Source organism: Vanrija pseudolonga, chromosome 2 (assembly GCF_020906515.1).
Source record: "Vanrija pseudolonga chromosome 2, complete sequence".
NCBI lineage: Eukaryota > Fungi > Basidiomycota > Tremellomycetes > Trichosporonales > Trichosporonaceae > Vanrija > Vanrija pseudolonga.
The window spans coordinates 1,260,870-1,279,619 of NC_085850.1; the positions used below are offsets into that span (position 1 = coordinate 1,260,870).

The 18,750-nt window shown below is 58.9% G+C and overlaps 4 protein-coding genes across 4 annotated transcripts; 2 read left to right on the top strand and 2 right to left on the bottom strand.

The window, feature by feature from the left end:
* The first annotated feature begins 14 nt into the window (after nt 1–14).
* Nucleotides 15–10,480, top strand: VPS13 (Vacuolar protein sorting-associated protein 13). The gene is made up of 13 exons (XM_062768768.1): nt 15–366; nt 421–498; nt 545–772; nt 813–1,024; nt 1,060–1,584; nt 1,622–5,028; nt 5,066–7,559; nt 7,601–8,248; nt 8,289–8,784; nt 8,822–8,957; nt 8,996–9,142; nt 9,181–10,266; nt 10,311–10,480. The coding sequence occupies exons 1-13, from the start codon at nt 264–266 to the stop codon at nt 10,354–10,356; spliced, it is 9,606 nt and encodes a 3,201-aa protein (XP_062624752.1). The 5' UTR covers nt 15–263; the 3' UTR covers nt 10,357–10,480.
* Nucleotides 10,481–10,488: 8 nt separating this feature from the next.
* On the bottom strand, nt 10,489–14,361 carry SPT16 (FACT complex subunit SPT16). Its single transcript, XM_062768769.1, has 9 exons — nt 14,074–14,361; nt 13,851–13,958; nt 13,695–13,785; nt 13,565–13,648; nt 13,424–13,523; nt 13,297–13,384; nt 11,059–13,259; nt 10,791–11,020; nt 10,489–10,752 (listed from the first exon to the last, which is right to left on the bottom strand). The coding sequence occupies exons 1-9, from the start codon at nt 14,140–14,142 to the stop codon at nt 10,583–10,585; spliced, it is 3,141 nt and encodes a 1,046-aa protein (XP_062624753.1). The 5' UTR covers nt 14,143–14,361; the 3' UTR covers nt 10,489–10,582.
* Nucleotides 14,362–14,569: 208 nt separating this feature from the next.
* On the top strand, nt 14,570–17,004 carry KEL3 (Kelch repeat-containing protein 3; the record flags this gene model as incomplete). The annotated part of the gene is made up of 11 exons (XM_062768770.1): nt 14,570–14,774; nt 14,823–15,111; nt 15,150–15,341; nt 15,385–15,472; nt 15,511–15,636; nt 15,673–15,855; nt 15,896–16,058; nt 16,097–16,251; nt 16,289–16,586; nt 16,620–16,815; nt 16,853–17,004. Exons 1-11 carry the CDS (start codon nt 14,577–14,579, stop codon nt 17,002–17,004), a joined length of 2,040 nt encoding a protein of 679 aa, XP_062624754.1. The 5' UTR covers nt 14,570–14,576.
* Nucleotides 17,005–17,026: 22 nt separating this feature from the next.
* On the bottom strand, nt 17,027–18,598 carry HEM3 (Porphobilinogen deaminase). Its single transcript, XM_062768771.1, has 2 exons — nt 17,971–18,598; nt 17,027–17,812 (listed from the first exon to the last, which is right to left on the bottom strand). The coding sequence occupies exons 1-2, from the start codon at nt 18,457–18,459 to the stop codon at nt 17,096–17,098; spliced, it is 1,206 nt and encodes a 401-aa protein (XP_062624755.1). The 5' UTR covers nt 18,460–18,598; the 3' UTR covers nt 17,027–17,095.
* Between the last annotated feature and the right edge of the window lie 152 nt (nt 18,599–18,750).

An 18,750-nucleotide genomic window follows, 5' to 3' on the forward strand; every position in this document is an offset into this window, starting at 1 on the left:
ACGCAGCCGTCTCTCGACCTCGTCTTGTCTCACTTGACCACTCGCATTCATTTAATAACAGACTCGTGCATACAACGACGACGACGACGACAACGACGCGTCGATACGACGAGGACACGGTACAGCGTGCACAACACACCCATCCATTCCAATCCATCTCACACACATCGGCACACTGCTCGACGTCTCACCGACTTTTCGATACCGGCGGTAGCCGCTCGCCTGACGGCACATACCCCAGGCCGCACGGCAACTAAACAGCCATGCAGGTCATCAAGGACATGGCCCTGCGTATGCTCAACGTATACGTATCGCCCTATGTCGACAACTTGAACCCAGATGATCTTCAGCTGTCAATCCTGGCCGGTGCGTGCCGCGGCGATAGGGTGAGATGGCTGGTCGTGTACTGACAAGGCGCAGGCAAGGCCGAGTTCCATGGCCTCCGACTCAAGAAGTCGGTTCTGGAGCGGTTCGGTCTGCCAGTCGAGATTGTCGCAGGTGGGTTTGCTGTGAGGTTCAAGGCAGGAGCTGACCCACGTCCCAGGCGACATTGGCAGCCTCTCCCTCACGATCCCATGGCAGGCGATGAAGTCGCAGCCTGCACAGATCGTCATCGACGACATCTTCGTGCTCGCCCGTGCGCGCCCACAAGGGAAGGTGGATCCTGAAGAGGACGAACGGATAGACCAGGCTACAAAGCAGGAAAAGCTGCGCAGTGCAGAGGCCGTCGACAGCGCAGCAAGCCAGGTGGAACAGGCTGGGGGCACCGAGAGTGAGCACAGGCGTCTGGACATCTTCTGACCGTGCTCCAGACAAGGAGACATACTTTGGTGCTATTGCTACCCGGATCATCAACAATGTCCAGATTCACATCAAGAATATCCACTTGCGATACGAGGATGGCACCAGCACCCCAGATCACCCGTTCGCGGCCGGTCTCACCATCTCAGAGTTCAAGATGGTCTCGACGGACGAGAACTGGATCGAGGCGTTCCTCGAGAACGACGTCAAGGATGTGCACAAGGTGGGTACCTGGCTTCGGAAGCTCTAACCCGCCAGCTCTCCAAGCTCAGCGCCCTGTCGGTCTACTTTGACACCGACGCCGCTAGCATTGCAAAGCCTGACAACCGTGATGGAACAATCGATGCCCTCAAGGCGATGCTTGTCGGTAAACCGGAACATCAACACATCTTGAAGCCTGTGACTGGCGAGGCTCGACTCGTCATCCACAGGACAATGACCAACACTACCCCGCAGTACGACGTCCAGGCCCTGTTTGACGAGATCGGCGTTGTCTTGGACAGGGCCCAGTACCGAGACGCGCTGTCAATGATCGACGTGTTTCACTTCTACAGACGCACACACCAGTACTACAAGTACCGGCCACCAGAGGAAGAGTTCAAGGAAAATCCTGCCAAGGCCAGGTGGAAATACGCACTCAACGCCATTTCCGCCGAAGTGCATGAACGAAACAGGAGATGGTCCTGGGACTACCTCAAGGAGCGTCGAGACAAGCGCATCAAATACGTCGACCTCTACGTCCAGAAGTTGTCACTACCACAGGACATGCCGCTGCCACCAGACGTAGGTCGAGGGACTGCTACATGGCTGACGCTGGCAGGAGCAGGACGAGTTGGATACCCTTGAGAAGGAGCTGTCGTTTGAGGATATTCGCTTCTTCCGTTCAGTTGCCCGAGTCCAGGCCAAGCGCGACGCGGCCACCCGCAAGAAACTGGAGGCGGAGCAGCAAAAGACACAACCACAAACGCAAACCTGGGGCGAATGGCTGTGGGGATCACGGGTTGAGGATTCCCAGGAGCCCAACCAGATTACCGAGTCAGAGCAGAAGGAGATTGACGACCTGATCGACTATGACGCATGGTCAGCAGCCGAGACAAGCGTTGGTACCGCACGAGATCTCATCAAGATGCGCATCTCTACATCACTCAACAAGGGATCCTTCTCATTGAGAGCCAGTCCCAAAGAAGGTGCTCAGGACGTCATCGCCCTCGTGTTCGATTCATTCTCTGCCGATGTGGACCAGCGTGTCGACTCGATGAAGCTCAAGATGGCGCTTGGTGGCTTCCGAGTGTACGACGGCACGACACCCAAGTCGCTCTACCCCCAGATCGTGCGCGTCAAGGATATTGACGGTGACAAGGACGAGTCCCGTTCTGGAAGGAAACAGCAGAGTCTCCCAATTACCAGCGGAGCCCTGGCAGAGCTCAGTGCCAAGTTCAACATCACGCCGAAGGCAGCACCAACTCCAGCTGCGGACCCATTCTTCTCACTCGAGTACGAGCACAATCCCTTGGATGGCCGAGCAGACAATGCGGTGACAGTCAAGATGCGCCATCTCGAGATCATCTACCATCGCAACTATGTGGAGGAGGTGGTTGCGTTCTTCAAGCCGCCAGCGAGTCAGCTCGAGTCGATCAACGCGCTGCTGGACGCTGCCGGTGAGACGCTTGATGGTATCCGAAAGGAGACGCGAGCAGGTCTCGAGTATGCGCTGGAACAGCACAAGACACTCGACCTCCACGTGGACATGAACGCGCCGATCATCATCATTCCCATGGACGTGACTGTTGCCACCTCGCAGCTACTTGTCCTCGACGCCGGTCACATTGCAGTCGACAGCAAACTCGCCGACAAGGACAAGCTCAACGATGTCCAGAAGAAGCGTGGTCTCCAGTACAGCGATGACGACTACAAGCAGCTCGAGGACCTCATGTACGACCGCATGCTGTTGAGTCTCGACTCCACGCAGCTCCTCATGGGAGACGACTTTGACGCCTGTATGGCCGCGCTGGACACGCACGGACATGGTGCCAACGAGCTGCACATTGTCGAGCGGATCAACATGTCGTTCACGGTTCAAAACGCCATTGTCAACGCACCAAACCTGACCAAGTTCAAGATCCAGGGAGAGATGCCGGAGCTTCAAGTCAACTTCTCGGACCGCAAGTACCAGACGTTGATGAAGTTTATCGACGAGTGTATTCCCAGGTTTGGCGACAGCGACAAGCCAGAAGCCGATGTGCACCCCGCCGACATCCCAGTCCTCCACAACACGCCGTTTGTGCGCCCAGCAAAGCTCGAAGAGTACACTCTTGACGACCATCACGAGACCCGTTCAATCCACTCTCACAAGGATGGTGAGAGCGACAAGGGCCGGGACGAGTTCTTTGAGGCCAAGGATGACCAGACAGAAAACCAACGCCGCGAACTGCAACAGATCAACTTTGAGTTTTCGTTCGCAGTGGGCAAGTTGCAAGCGTCGATCTTCCGCTCAACATCACCCACCACCGAGAAGGCCCTGGCGAACGCCACATTAGACGGCTTTGGCCTGACATTTGTTCAACGCAAGTTTGAGATGTCGGTCGACCTCTTCCTTCACAACATTACCCTGGCAATGGTGGAGCAGGGCAAGGCTCAGCGTCCACTGCTGTCATCGGCAGAGGTCGACAGTGACAGTGACCACAAGCTCATCAAGGTCAGGTACCATCGAGTGCAGAAGGAGTCGCCGGACTTCATGACAGTCCACGAGGGTGTCGACCAGAGCATTGATACGGAGCTGTCGACGTTCAAGATTACGCTGGCTGCCGAGCCCATCCTCTCGCTGTACGACTTTATCATGACGACGTTTGTCCCCAAGGCACCCGAGGGAGGAGCGACCATCGAGGAGTTGGATGCCGAGGGGGCCAAGGTGCCTGAAGTCACCCAGTCTGCTCCGGAATCACTCGACAAGCTTCGTATCCGCGTCAAGCTCACCAGTGCGCAAGTGGGCTTGGAGAACAACGACGTCCGCTTTGCCCTGCTGAGCCTTCCCTCTGCCGATGTTGCCTTGCTGCTTCGAGCCGGTACAATGAGGGTCAGCGCGAGGCTGGGCAACATCTCCCTGGAAGACACCTCCGATGACCAGGTCGCCTCGCCCGAGTTCAAGAAGATGCTTGCGATTGAAGGAGAGGAGCTGGCTGATTTCAGCTACGAGACCTTCAACCCGGATGACCCTACGTTCCCGGGCTACAACTCGTCTATTCTCCTGAGAGCCGGTTCGCTCAAGTTCACCTTCATGGAGCAGGGCCTGCACAACCTCTACACGTTTGCCCTCAAGTTTGCCCGGATGAAGGCCGTGTACGACGCCGCGCAGCAGGCTGCCGTTCAGCGCGCGTCCGAGGTCACTCGCATGCGCTACGACATTGCCGTCAAGACTCCGATCATCATCCTGCCTCGTGATGGGCAGACTTCGCCCGACGTTTTGGTGATGAAGCTCGGTGAGATTGTGGCGCGGAACCAGTACCTGGGCGACCCGAACGACTCGAGCACCATCGACGCGTCGCTGTCCGGCATCAATGTCTCGTCCGAGCTGTACCGCAACGACAAGAAGGCTAGCCTGCAGCTCATTGACGATGTCAACATCACTGCGACTGTCAAACAGTATGGCAACCCGGAGCACCGAACCGACCCACACAAGGCCGACAGCGAAATCACCACGGAGATGTCGGACGTCAAGTTGTCGCTCACCCAGAACCAATATGTGTTGGTGATGAGCCTTCTCGAGTCACTTCCCCGAGCGTTGAGCAACATCAACGAGGACGATGAGGAGGAGGATGAGGGGATTCCCACTCCGCCTACGCCATCTGATCCCTCCACCGAGACAGATGACCCTTCGACTGTTGCTCCCAGTATCGCCACACCTTCAGAGGTTGACCACGACACGGCTCTCGCCCCAGAGCTCATCATCGCGGCCAGCGACAAGGTCTGGACGTCGCTCGACTTTGTGTTCAATGTCAAGTCGATCGGCATGGAAGTGTACGGGCCCGGCGTGCATACCGAGGAAGATATGAAGAACCACAGTATTGCGCGGTTCGGTCTCACTGGAAGTCATCTTGCCTTCAAGACGCTTTCCAACAGCGCCATGGAGCTCGAGTTCTCGCTCAAGACGTTGGCCTTCTGGAGCACGCGTAATAGCGGGAGCGTGTTCAGAGATATTGTCCCAGCGTCAACCAATGACGGCAACCAAATGTGGGTAGAACAAGGAGGAATGCAGCTAACCCCGCAGCATGGTGCAGTACACAAAGTCGTCCGACCAGCAAGCCTTGGCCATCGTGTCTATCGACAGCCCTCGCTTCATCCTTGCCGTCGAGCCGCTTGCCGCGCTTGCCGAGTTTGCGGTCGCTCCTTTCAAGAGCACGACGGAAGTGCAGGCGCCGGCAGGTGACGACGAGGCGGAGGTGGAAGCTGAGCCCGCGCCGCCTGGCACTCTGGCCTTCCGCATCGATATTGTCAACTCGACTGTCATTGTTCTGGCCGACGACTCTGACCCTCGGTCACAAGCTATCCAGTTGTCCATCAAGGAGATTCTGGTGTCGCAGAACAATATCCTTGCACTCAAGGTTGTGGACCTCGACATGTCCTTTGGTCGCATGGACAACCCGGATGACCGAGTCAGTTTCCTCGATGACGTTGGAATCACTTTGTCCCTCGACAGACGCCAGAAGGGAGGCCACATCATGACGGTTTTCGACATTGATGTGCCTTCCCCCATCATCTTCCGTGCCTCGGTCAGCGATATCCTGCTCATCCTGGAAGTAGTCAACAAGGCGACAGCGGCCGCGGCCAAGGTATTTGCGACAGAGGAGGCTCAGCAGGCGGCTGTGAAGCCCATAGTCCCGCCAAAGCCGATCGCGGCTACCACCATTGATGAGACTGTCGGAACCCTCGCCCCGCCAGAGACGCAGGTCAAGCAACGCCGCGCCTCGCTTGTCCGTCCACGAACGGCGTCGGCGGCCAAGACGCGCATCCTCGTGTCCCATGAGCAGCTGTCGCTAAGGGTCAATGGATTCCAGTTCGTGCTCGTCAGCGACGTACAGGAAATGCCCGTCGTCCACCTGTCCACCACCGAGTTCATCTGCACAGTATCCGACTGGTCGAGCGACTTGAAGGCCGCGACGTCTATCACCACTGCCATCCGGTACTACAACCTCAACAACTCGTACTTTGAGCCGCTCATGGACCCTTGGAAGTTTGACCTCCAGGTTGCCAGAACCTCAGGAACTGGCACGGGCAACCCCCTGGCCGTTAGGTTGACTGCAGACCAGCGTGTGGAGCTCAGCATCACGTCGGCATTCATCGAGCTCGGTATCACGACCATGACCATCTTTGACAAGGCGTCGAGCCAAGCCATCAAGGACAAGGGACCTGCCGCGCCGTTCAGGATGAGGAACCGCACTGGTCTGCCCATCACCATTTGGCCCGAGACCGATGACCTGGCGACCATTCCGTGGCACAAACGCAAGGTCTTGGAGGACGGCGCCGACGTGCCCTGGTACTTTGAGGACCGTCAGACCTTACGTGACAACGTCTCGGCGTTCCGCCACAACGCCTTTGGCCTGGAGCTGCCCGACTCGACTGTCAAATGGGAGCCAGTTCGCGGCATTTCCGTCGACAGAGCCGGCGAGCACGTCCTCAACCTCCGCCCCAAGATTGACAAGGTCACGCACCAGCTCATGTGCGAGATCAAGCTGGAGAACAACATCAAGATCATCACGATTCGTTCTACTCTGAATGTCGAGAACCAGACGAGCTTACCCGTCGAGATGATCGTTGTGGACGCCCACGGCAAGGCCTCTGGCAACGTCATGAGGATCGACCCGGGCGAGCCGATGCCCGTGCCGTTCGAGGCCGTGTTCGACAAGCGGTTCCGCCTGCGACCACTCCGCGGCTTTGGCTTCGACTATGGATGGTCTACGCCTCTGCACTGGCGCCAGCTGATCAACCGCCCCATCCGGCCCATCAGCTGCAAGCACATGACGCCCAAGGAGCCGGCATTCTACTTCCAGGCGCAGGCAAACTTCAACACCAAGGAGCCTTCGGCCAGGGTGTACCCCCGCATGACGCTCACGCTCCGCGCACCTGTCGAACTGGAGAATCTGCTGCCCTACGACCTCAAGTTCAGAATCCATGACAAGGCGACGAGTTTGAGCTCGAGCAACTTCCTTGTCAAGGGCGGCACCAGTCCGATTCACACGGTCGAGCTTTCCCACCTCTTACTGCTCAGCGTTGCGCCGGAAGACACCGCCTTCAAGCAGAGCGACTATGCCATCATCAACACGGACGACCCCGAGCTGCCAATGGAGAATGGCTTCAACTTGGCGGATCCAAAGGGCAACAAGCTGCAGCTCAAGCTCCACTACTACACCTACCCCAACTCTGGTGGGGCGTTCAAGGTCCAGGTCTACAGCCCGTTCATCATCCTGAACAAGACTGGGCTGCCGTTTGACGTCATGGTCAAGAGCACATTAGGCGGTGCCAAACCCGTGGCTGGACGCGACCTGTTTGCTACCGACTTCCAGCGCGAGTCGCCGACGCCGTTCATGCTCAGCTTCCCGAGCGACGACAGAAGAAATAGACTGCTGCTCAGAGTGGCCGACTCGAAGCTTTCCCAGCCGCTGTCATTCGAGCCGGTCGCTGCGGACATGCAGATCGTCCTGCCATCGGACAGGGGAGACAAGGAGTACTATGTCGGTTTGTCGTACCACGAGGGTCTTGGCAAGGTAAGGAGGGGTTGGGACTGGGACACGCGCTGACGACGCAGTACAAACTTTCCAAGGTCATTACCATTGCCCCGCGTTTCCTTGTCAAGAACATGTCGGCGCACCCTATCCAAGTTAGGCAGTCGTCTGATCCCCACCCTCTCGCCATCATCAGCCCGGATCAGCGCAAGCCCATTCGGTCGCTCAGTCACAGAGAGGCACTCCAGCTTCGCTTGGCCTTTGATGGGCCCAACTCGACATGGTCGGCGCCGTTCAACATTTCTGATATCGGCACCATCCACGTGACGATGGAGAGACAGACCAGAAGTGGACCGAGAACATACCTCATGCGCGTCGAGACACACCTTGATGGCTCGTCCATCTTCATCTTCATCTCGAGAGAGACGGAGCCATGGCCCATCAAGCTGCGTAACGAGACAAACATCCCGTTCACGTTCAAACAATCGGCAAGTAGCAACGGACCGCTTCGAGACATCTACTGGTCTGACACCTTCCAGCAATCTGTTGAAGATGGGGGCGACGCGCAGACCTACGTGTCGCGTGATCTCAAGCCTCATACTGATGTCGACTACACCTGGGACTGGCCAGTGTCGCGCAACAAGCGACTGTTGCTGTACAGGGGGCAGACGATGGTCCCTCGGCCCATCGACGTCATGGCCATTGGTGTGCAGCCGCCGTTGAAGATTCAGGTAAGGGCCTAAGGACCAGGCTTCATGCTGATCACGATAGCCTCAGCAGGCGGGCGAAAGACCTGCCACCATCTCCATCGATATCCGCGCAGATGGTAACTCGCAACTCATTGTCATTTCCAACTACAGCGAGGAGAGAAGCATCTTCAAGCCAACCCGGAGGTCGGGTACGCCCAACCCTCTCGGCCGCTCGGATAGCTCGGAGAGCCTTTCAACGACTGGCTTTGAGACCGAGGCGGCGACTGACAAGGCGACCATGTCGATCACGGTCGAGCTCGAGGGTGTCGGCGTGTCTCTTGTCACCAAGCGGCCCGATGAGCTGCTGTACTTTACAGCGAGGGGACTGAAGGTGGTCTACAACGACTTCCCGACCTACTACGACGTGCTCTTGGACTGCAAGTGGATCCAGATTGACAACCAGCTGTTCGGTGGCTTGTTCCCCATCGTCTTCTACCCGACCGTCGTGCCCAAGGACGGCAAGGAGCTGGACTCGCACCCCACCGTGCAGTTGGCTGTTGCCCTGTTAAAGGATCAATGTGAGTGCGGACGTACAGACAGGACTGACACGTCCAGCCCACGGCGTCATCTTTGTCAAGTACGCCAGTATCCTGCTCCAAGCCATGACGGTCGAGCTCGACGAAGACTTTATCATGGCTCTCATCGACTTCCTCAAGTTCAAGGAGGCAACTTGGAGGGAAGACATCAAGGAGTGGGTACGCCATATACGTCCAGCGTCTAACTCATCAGCGTCCTCATTGAACAGCCCAAGGGCATCCCCGGACCAGACATCACACACAACAAGCAGGACAACTTCTTCTTCGAGTCCCTTCAACTGCAACCCGTATCATTGGAGCTTTCATTCATGCGCACAGATCGTGTCAATGTGGACGACAAGTGAGTGGCGCCAGCGAAGGCCAATACTGACTACCCAGGGTGTCAACACGCAATCCCCTCTACTACCTCCTCAACGCACTCACCATGACGTTGGGTAATGTTAACGCAGCTCCCATCAACTTCAGGGCCTTGTTCCTCGAGAATGTCCGACTCAGCGGCCACGACCTGCAAGAGCGAATCGTCCTCCACTACCAAGAGCAAGCTGTCCAGCAAATCTACAGAGTCCTCGGCTCGGCAGACTTCCTCGGCAACCCTGTCGGTCTCTTCAACAACATCAGCTCTGGCTTCTCAGACTTCTTCTATGAACCATGGCAAGGGTTTGTGATGCACGGCAACAGGGATATTGGCTTAGGGATCGCCAGAGGAGCGACGAGTTTGGCAAAGAAGACAGTGTTCGGCATCAGCGACAGTGTGACCAAGTTCTCAAGCAGTATCGGCAAAGGTCTGTCCGCGGCGACACTCGATCAAGACTACCAGAACAAGCGCCGCATGAATCAGAAGAGAAACAAGCCCAAGCACGCACTGTACGGTGTGGCGGCTGGTGCCACTGCCTTTGCAGACTCTGTGACAAGTGCATTCGAGGGCGTGGCCTCGATGCCCATGGAGGGCGCCGAGCAGGGCGGCGCTGCAGGCTTCGCCAAGGGTGTCGGCAAAGGCTTTGTTGGCCTGTTTACCAAGCCCGCCGTTGGCCTCTTCGACTTTATCGCGGCGTCGACCGAGGGCATCAGGAACACGACGACAGTGTTTGACCAGAACGAGATTGAGCGTGTCCGTCTCCCGCGCTTCATCGCATCGGACGGCGTGCTCCGTCCCTTCTCTGGTCGTGAGGCACTCGGCCAGTCGTGGCTCAAGGACCTCGACGCAGGGCAGTACTTTGGCGAGTCGTACGTCGCGCACCTCGACCTGCCCGGCGACGACGCCGTCGCGCTCCTGTCCAACGCGCGCTTGCTCTACGTCCAGCAGAGAAAGATGCGCACAATCTGGCAGGTGCCCTTTGACGAGCTCCAGTCGCTCTCCCTCGAGTCGTCAGGCATCGCGCTCACTCTGCGGGGTGGCACACCCGGACCGTTCCTCCCCATTGCCGACCAGGCTGGCCGCGAGTGGTTGTTCAAGCGGATCGCGAGGTAAGTGGATGAGGCAAACGTGTGTGCATCCACTGACATTGCAGGGTGGTCGAGACTTACAACAAGAAGAATACGCAGAAGGACGAGTAGTCGTGCATTGTGCATCTTGGCTCGTGTCAACAGTTCCCATACAGAATCGGAATCATCAATCCTACAGCATAATACCCCGTACTACCATTGCTCGCTGAATGTATTCTATCCGTGATTTGCAACACCGAGTATCTCTATCTGATGGCATGTCACACAGGATGCTACGGACGCCTCGGACACGCGCTATGGGGGGGTTACACTAATGATACACGGGCCAGGAGGACATCTACCTCCTCTTCTTCTTCTTGTCAGAGTCGGACAAGTCACCGCCATCCTGGCGACGCTTGTCGTCGGCCTTCTTGGCCTTGCGCTCCAGCTCGTCCCACGACTCGCCGCTCTCGTCCGAGAAGTCGCCGCCGCTACCCGAGTCATCTGATGCGCTGTCGTCGTCCGAGTCTGGTGGGTCAGCAGTTCGTCCACGCCTCATAACCCACAGTCATCCGACTCGCTGTCGTCGTCATCACTCGACCCGCCAAAGCCGTCGCCCGACTCCTCGAACACCGAGCCCTCCGAGCTCTCATCCTCGTCGTCAGAGTCGCCATCGCCGGTGAGGAATGCCCAACCACCCTCCTTGTAGAACTCGTAGGGGTCGTCGTTGATCGTCTTCATGATGGCAGACCATGTCAGGTTGACGGGACCTTCCGAAATGGGAATGTCGACCGAGCTGGGGTGTCAGTGTGGGTTTACACAAGTTAGACCTACTCAAGCCACTCCTTGACATTGTCCAGGTGGATGACTGGAATCGAGTTGATGGCCACGGGCGACTTCTTAAAGTCGTTGAACACAAAGACCATGTCGAATGCCTTGAGACCAAACTGGACACGCTCAAAGTGGACGATTTGAACCTCGGACAGAGTGATGACCGTGAAGGGCATCTCACTGAGGTGGACCAGGCAGTCGGTCGTGGGCTGGAGCATGACGTTGGTACGGTTTGGCACACCAAAGAAGCCAAGCTCCCGGTAGGGAACGTCGACTTCGAGCTCGTACTGCTGGGCCTGCGCAGCATCCGAGACGCGCTTGGCGAACGCGTGGAACATCTTGTCGAGCTCCTGGCGACGCCTGCGGTCCTCCTGCTCCTGCTCAATCTCGTCCTCGTCACCGTAGCGAGCCTTGCGGCGCTTTCCAGTCGTCTCGTCAAAGTTCATGTCCGAGACCTCGCGGAAGAACTGGACGTCCCACGTCTTCTTCTTGCCGATCATAATGGGCGCCTTGAGGTGGACGTGCAGCAAGACGACAAGCTCCTTCTCGCTGGGCTGGAAGAACAGGTGCTTCATGTTGCTGAACAAGAGGTCGATCCTCTGACCAGGTCCATCAGGACGGAAACGGAGACCGTTCTGGTGAATCTCGACGTTGCCGTCCGACTTCTTGCCCTCGGTGGCAGGACGGGGGAAGACGTTTTTGAGGACGTATGGGTGGCGGCCCTTGATCTCGACAAGCTTCTCCTGCTCAATGACGTCGGCCATCTCCTTACGCTCAGCCTCGCGCTTGGTGGCGGCCTTTTTCAAACCAGAGATCTGCTCAAAGATCTTGATCAAGTGGCGCTGGTCCTTGGAACGGAAAGTGAGCGATCGGATAAAGGTCGCGTCAGGGTCCTCGAACGGCATGTCCTCCTTCTTGCCCGCAATCTGTCCCGGCGACTGGAAGTTGATGCGGAGAACAATGTGGGCGTTCTCCTCCACCTTGGTGGCGTTCTTCACAGTCGAAATGTGGAAGGGAGTGGCAAAGCCGTTGATGGGCAGAATGATGGACTGGCGCTGCTCGTCGACGTAGATGCGGCGCTCCTGCACAATGCTTGGAAGCTGCTCCTCTCGCCTGTACGACTCGTAGCGCTTGACCACCTTGTCGCGGCTTCCGTCGTTTGCTCCGGTACCACCGGCCCACTTCTTCAGTCCTTCGGCCTGGCGCTGAGCGTGCAGTTCGGCCTGGTGGGCCTTGATGCGCTGCGCTGTTGTCGACTCGATCTGCTCGCGCTGAGCACCACGCGTCTGCTTGGTGCCCCCGACAGCAGATGACCTGGCCTTGACAGGCGACTTGGGCGCCTTGGGCGCCTTGCCGTTCGACGCGCCGTTGGTCTTCTTGGTGGGCTTGGCCGAGGACTTGGAGGCCGGCTTGACGTCCTCCTCGGGCTCCGAGTCGCCAAAGTCCATCACAACATCCCTGAGCTTGGCGCAGCCCTCGGTAAGGAAGGCACCGCCGTCGATGCCAACCTTGACAGTGTCGGAGAGCTGCAGGGCGTAGGCGCCCTGCTTGTCTGACAGACCCTGGACACCGAGAGACACAACCAGAATCATGTTCTCCTTGAGCTTCCTGTCGTTCTTGGGGCCGAGCAGGAAAGTGCTGTCGCGGTACTCGAGTCCAGTGGCAAAGCCAATATTCTTGACAAAGTTGTCACCCAGGCCGCGCTCGGCAAAGATGGCCTGGGCAGCGGCGTAGACGTCCTTGACCACGGCACCTTCCTTGAGGAGCTTGACGACAGACAGGCGCGCGTCGATGAGGATCTCAAAGTTGCGCTCCTGCTTGGCGCTCGGGTTGATCATGAACGTACGCGCCATGCTGGCGCAGTACGACTTGTAGCGGATACCAAGGCTCGAGAGAATGACGCCAGGCTTGAGATTGTTCTCATTCGAGTACGCCGACACCTTGAGGTCGTATTCGCCACCCGACTGGATAATGGGCGAGTAGACCCAGTCAGTGTTGGTAAAGTCGACTTCGCCGAGCTGGGGGTTCTTGTTCCAGAGCTTCATGTCGGCGCCCTTGACGTCGTTGCCAATCTTCTCCTCGACAAGCTGCGAGAAGTTTTCGTGGGTGATCTTGGTGTCGCGGTCTATCAAGGCCTCCATCTTGGACTTGAAGTAGTGCTGCATGCAGGTGGAGGTGAGGCGGGCGGCGGTGACCGTGGCTTTCTGGGGGAGTTAGGCTTACACGGACGCCCTAACTCACAATCTCCTCGTTGTCCTTGTCAGCCAGGATGGCCGAGACGGCAGTAGCAATGTCGACAAACTCGATTCCAGCCTTGGAAGTGGCAATGCTGATAAAGGTTAGGGGGACAATAGCTCTCGCCACTCACGCCTTGTTCCACTCGTCGGTGAGCTTGCCCGTGGCCTTGTCCTTGGGCAGGTTGCCGACCTTGGAGTCGCCAAGCTCGAGGACGAGGTCGGGAATTACACCTGAGGTTAGGGATCTGCAAATAACCCCTGGCGACACTCACTGGCAGTTGACTCATCCTTTGGCGCGCGCACCCAGATGTCAATCTCGATCCCATTCTGGGACTCGAGCTGGCGCAGGATCTTGGCTGGGGGTGTCAGCTTTGCTACAAGCAGACTTGTGAAGCTACACACCCTTGGAGGAGCTGCACACAAAGGTAACCTTGCGAGTCGACTTCCAGAAGATGATTAGAGTGGATGGGAACTCGAATGCCAGGAGGTAGGTCTGGCGGCGGTCAGCTAGGCTCCAACAGAGCGTCAAGCCAGGCGATCCGGCTCCGCGCTGCTCACCTGTAAAGCTGCCGACTTGGTGAACGCTGGCGCGTCATCTGTCGCGTCTCCAAGGAAGATTTGCAACGCCTGGACGTCCTTGAGCTCAGCAGTGTCGTCGGTAGGCTTCTACTTGGTGCCAAGCAGGGTAAAGGCAAGCGTGAGAGAGTCGAGGTGGGGTAAGAAGGAAGCAACGTTAGCACCATCGCACTCGCTGCTAGAGGTCAACCACACCCCCACGCACCTCCCAGGCAGTAAAGATCTTGTCCGCCCTCCTGAAGAAGACGTCGCTGTCGAGCTTGACGTCTGTCATGTTGGGTGTGGGGTCGAAGTGGAGGTCGGACGGCTAGAGAAGGAGCTTTGGCTCGACTGTAGATGCAGGATTTGAGGAGGGGTGTTTTAAATCTGCCGTCCGGGCCGTCCAGTGCGTGTGGTGGGTGGCGAACGCGCTAGTTTTGAGGAGAGATGGGCAAAGACAAGAGATGGATGTGGAGTGGAGTGGGTTTAAGTATGGGGGTTGCCTTGTTGAAAGTCGCGTCGTTGTGATTGAAACGCGTCAACCTGACTGACATGAGTGAGCCTGGCTGGGCTGGCGGCGAGCTGCTGGGTGAGGCTGACGGCGTTAGTGCCAGTGTGGCACTCGACCCGCCCGCCCAGTGACGCGCACCACCTCCACTTTCCAAAATCACAAGAGTGGAGGGCATCCCTCGACGCGGCTCGACTTTCCCCACTCCCTCCCACAAACTCATGGCGCCAAACAAGAACACCGGAAAGGCGGCAGCCAAGGCGGCCAAAAAGGCCAAACAGGCAGACAAGGCGGCAAAGAAGGAGGCCCAGGCAATCAAGGCGACTACAAAGGGAAAGGGCAAGGGGAAGGACGCCAATGATGACGATGATGAGGATCTCGACGCCATCCTTGCACGGTACAAAGCGGAGATGGAGGCGGTGAGTGGTGGCGTCGGCGTGTGATGGTGCACTGATATGGCTTCGTAGCAAGCTGCAAACACAGTCACGACGCTCGAGTCTCCACCACCACCGCGCACGGGCGCACTCTTCCTCGCCTCGCCGTCGACTCTGTCGTCTGAGAGCAACCACTTGTACCTCCTCTTTGGCGAGTACTTTGATGGGTCTCGCGCGACATTCTACTCGTCCACGCTGAGGTATGACGTTATAAAGGACGAGTGGAGGGAGTACAAGAGCGGTATTGCGCCTGCGCCGCGTAGTAGTGCTGCTGGCGTCGCTGGTGCTGGCTTGGCCGAGGGAGGCGGCATCTTGATCTTTGGTGGGTTAATATGTCACAGGGTTGGCTGACCCGCACAGGCGGCGAGTATGCCTCGCCAACTCAGACCAGCTTCCACCACTACAAGGACATGTGGCTCTTCTCCATCAAGACGCACTCGTGGGACAAGATCGAGTTCAAGCGTGGTCCGTCTGGACGAAGTGGACACCGCATGGTGCTCTGGAAGCAATACGTGATCCTCTTTGGTGGCTTCATTGACGTGGGCGTGAAGAGTGGGTGCCGTGTGTTCGTCATGTATACCCGCTAACGCCGCAGCCAACTACCTCTCCGATCTGTGGATCTTTGACACCACGACGTACAAGTGGACGCAGATTGAGCACATTGACAAGGACCGGGCGCCGGGGTGAGTTCGGGGTATGGAGTGATGAGCTGATACCCCAGACCCCGAAGTGGCTTCTCGTTCATCCCTTGTCCCGAGGGCGCAATCCTCTATGGCGGCTATCGCAAGGAGTATGTCAAGGGGACAAGACCCAAGGGCATGCCGTTGGATGATGGGTGGCTGTTGAGGTGAGTTGTGTGTGCCGCTTCCAAGCTAACTCTCAGGATGGACGAGGACCTCTCAAAGCTCAAGTGGGAGCGCCGGAAGAAGGCAGGCTACGCCCCGTCTCTGCGATCTGGCAGCACCATGGCCCACTGGGCGAGCAAGGGCATGGGTGTGCTCTTTGGTGGTGTGCTGGACGAGGAGAAGGACGAGGAGAGCATGGAGAGTGTCTTCTACAATGATCTGTGGGTGACTAACTCCGCGAGATGGGGCTTACCCGCACAGGTTTGCATACAACCCAGCTGGGAATGGACGGTGGACGAGCCTCAACTTGAAGAAGAGGAAGAAGATGGGCGGGAAGCGCCGCGCGAAGAAAGTCGAGGTGGAGGTTAAGGAGGACGACGAGGAGGACATGGATGTTGATGGCGAGGAGGGCGATGATGATGAGGTGGGTGGAGCGAGCTGCACCTTTGACTGACAGCCTAGGACGACGGCGACGAGGTCAAGCCATCACGCCCGTCGCCATCACCGGCGGCCACACCGGTGCCAGAGCCCGAAGACGACGCGGACGACCCGCAGAGGACTATCCCGTTGACGCGATACAATGCCATGCTGGCGATCGTCAAGAACACGCTCTTCATGTGGGTAGATTATCACGTGCATGCTCTGACTCACCAGCTACGGAGGGATCTACGAGACGACCAACCCTGCACGCGAGTACACCCTCGACGACTTTATCACCCTCAATTTGGAGAAGCTGGACCGGTTCAACCATCTCCGCGGCACAGGCCTGGAGGAGCTCGAATGGAAGGGCAGCGACGACGAGGGCGGGTCGGATGACTCGGACGAGGAAGACGAGGAGGAGGATGATGAGAGCGACGACGACGACGAAGAGGAGATTGCCGCGCTCGACGAGGACGAGGACGACGACGCGGCCAAGGAGGCACGCCACGCGGCCTTGTCCCAGGCTGAGAAGGTGGGTCGGAGCGAGAGCATCGCTAACAGCTAGGACGCGCTGCGCCAACGCGCAACCAAGTTCATGGGTGTGGCCAAGGACGCCACGCGCACCGACGAGGACGTGCTCTCCACCCCGCTCCCAGGCGAAAACCTGCGCATGTTCTACGAGCGCACGAAAGAGTACTGGGCCGGAACGGCGTACGGGCGGAGCGGGAGCCGCGGCAAGGCGCTGCGGCGCGAGGGATTCCGTGGGTGCGGAGCAGGGGACTTGACTAACGCCACCAGACCTGTCGAGCGCACGCTACGACGAGTACAGGCCGCTCCTGGAGGAGATTGAGCGTATCCAGCGCGAGGCCGAGCTCGACGCCGCGGCCGTTGCGGCGAGTAAGCGGACTGCGATGGGTGTTGTCGGCGAGGGAGGGCGTAACCGACGATAGTCGCGGGGCGCCGCCGATAGTTACACTATGCATCTTCCGCGGGGTATATCCTATGCAACATGTAGTATGAATCCGTAACACCCTCTACAACCTACGCCGACTGCGCCTGCAGCACGGCCGCCTTGGCCAGCGCGCTAGCCTCGCGCGCCTTGCGGTCCGTCTCGATGACCTCGAGGATCTCGCTCGCGCCGAGGGTTCGCAGCTGGCGCGCGCATTCCTCGCCCCAGCGCTCCGCCTCGCGCCACGACGTGATGACGGCCGGTCCAGGCTCGTACAGAACATGCCTTGAGCCGTCGGTGGACGTGACGCACGCCTTGAGGTCGAGCTTGACCCTGCGGGTCTGGAGGGCGGGGGTCTCGCCGTCGACGGGCAGGGGCGTGGTGGTGGGCAGGATGCCCGAGAAGTGGAGCGTGGGCGAGGCGGACGTCGGCGCGGGGAACGTGTCGGCGGGGTAGTGCGCGGGCGTGGCGTCGTCCGCGGGCAGCTCTGTCAACGTCGTCTCGACGCCGACGGGCACGGAGCAGCCGCCCTCGAGCTCGCGCAGCAAGCCGCGCTCGGCGCCAACACGCCACTCGGTCTGCCAGTGGCTGACCTTGCGGAGCGCCTCGCGCGTCTTGACGTCGCCTTGCCTGATCTCGACGGCGAGCGCGCCCTGCCCAACGGCGTGCATCAGCACGGGGTACTCGAGCGGCGCGGTCAGCCGGTCGCCGGCGCCGAGGCGCACCATGCCACTGATGGCGAGGATGAGCGCCGCGAACGGCGAGTCGGGCGCGTCGAGCTTGCCGAGGCGGGTGTTGAGGTTGCCGCGCTGGGGTGTGTCAGCGGGGGATGTGCGACATGGTGTGGAGGAGATGGCGATGAACCAAGGTGCTTTGTCTGCCTCGGCGTGTGCCGACGCCATCGGCCCACAAGACCCGTCCGGATCGGAAAATCCCATCTCACCCACACCTCTCCCACAAAACTCACCATGTCAGCAAACTTGAGCTTGGGGTACGCGCGGGACAGCTGGGCGACGCGGCGCACCGAGCCAGTGCCAATCACACTACCAGCGGGCAGCTCGTCGAGCGACTTGTACGGCAGGCCCTGCTTGACGACGAACGCGTCGCGGGGGTCGTGGCGCTCGAGCAGGGCAGCAAACTCGCATCCGTCGCGGATGGCCGTGGGCACGTCCTTGCACGAGTGGACGAGGAGGTCGAACCGGCCGTCGAGGAGCGCGCTCTCGAGCTCGTCGGTCCAGAGCGACTTGGCCGGCTGCGCAGAGTTGAACGGCGACAGCTCGTGCAGCGGCGTCGTCTGATTCCTATCGCCCAGCGTTGTCATGTGCTCGACGGGGAACGTCGCGGGCGAGTTGGCGGCGGCGAGCGCGTCGGCGACCCACTGCGTCTGGATGAGCGCGAGGTTGGACTTGCGCGTGCCGACGACGAAGCGCGAGGGGGTGGGGGTGGGGGTGGACATGGCGAGCTGTGCTTCCTATGCTTTGTCGTGGACCTCGTCGCGTGAGTTCTAGTTGTGGGTATGTCGAGGTGTGATGCAAAGGTCGGTCGTTGTCGTCGTTGTCGTCGTGTTCGGCGTCACTGAAAAAGACGGACGATGGCAATGTCTCGTGGCCGGACACTGCCGGATGGTACAGCGGGACGGCCGGACGGTTAGGCCCGAAGTGACTCAGGCACGGGCACGTGGCGAGGCGGCAATCGTGGGAGAGTTACCCCGCAGCGCCGCAGTATCATCGCAGCACGAGTTGGTCGG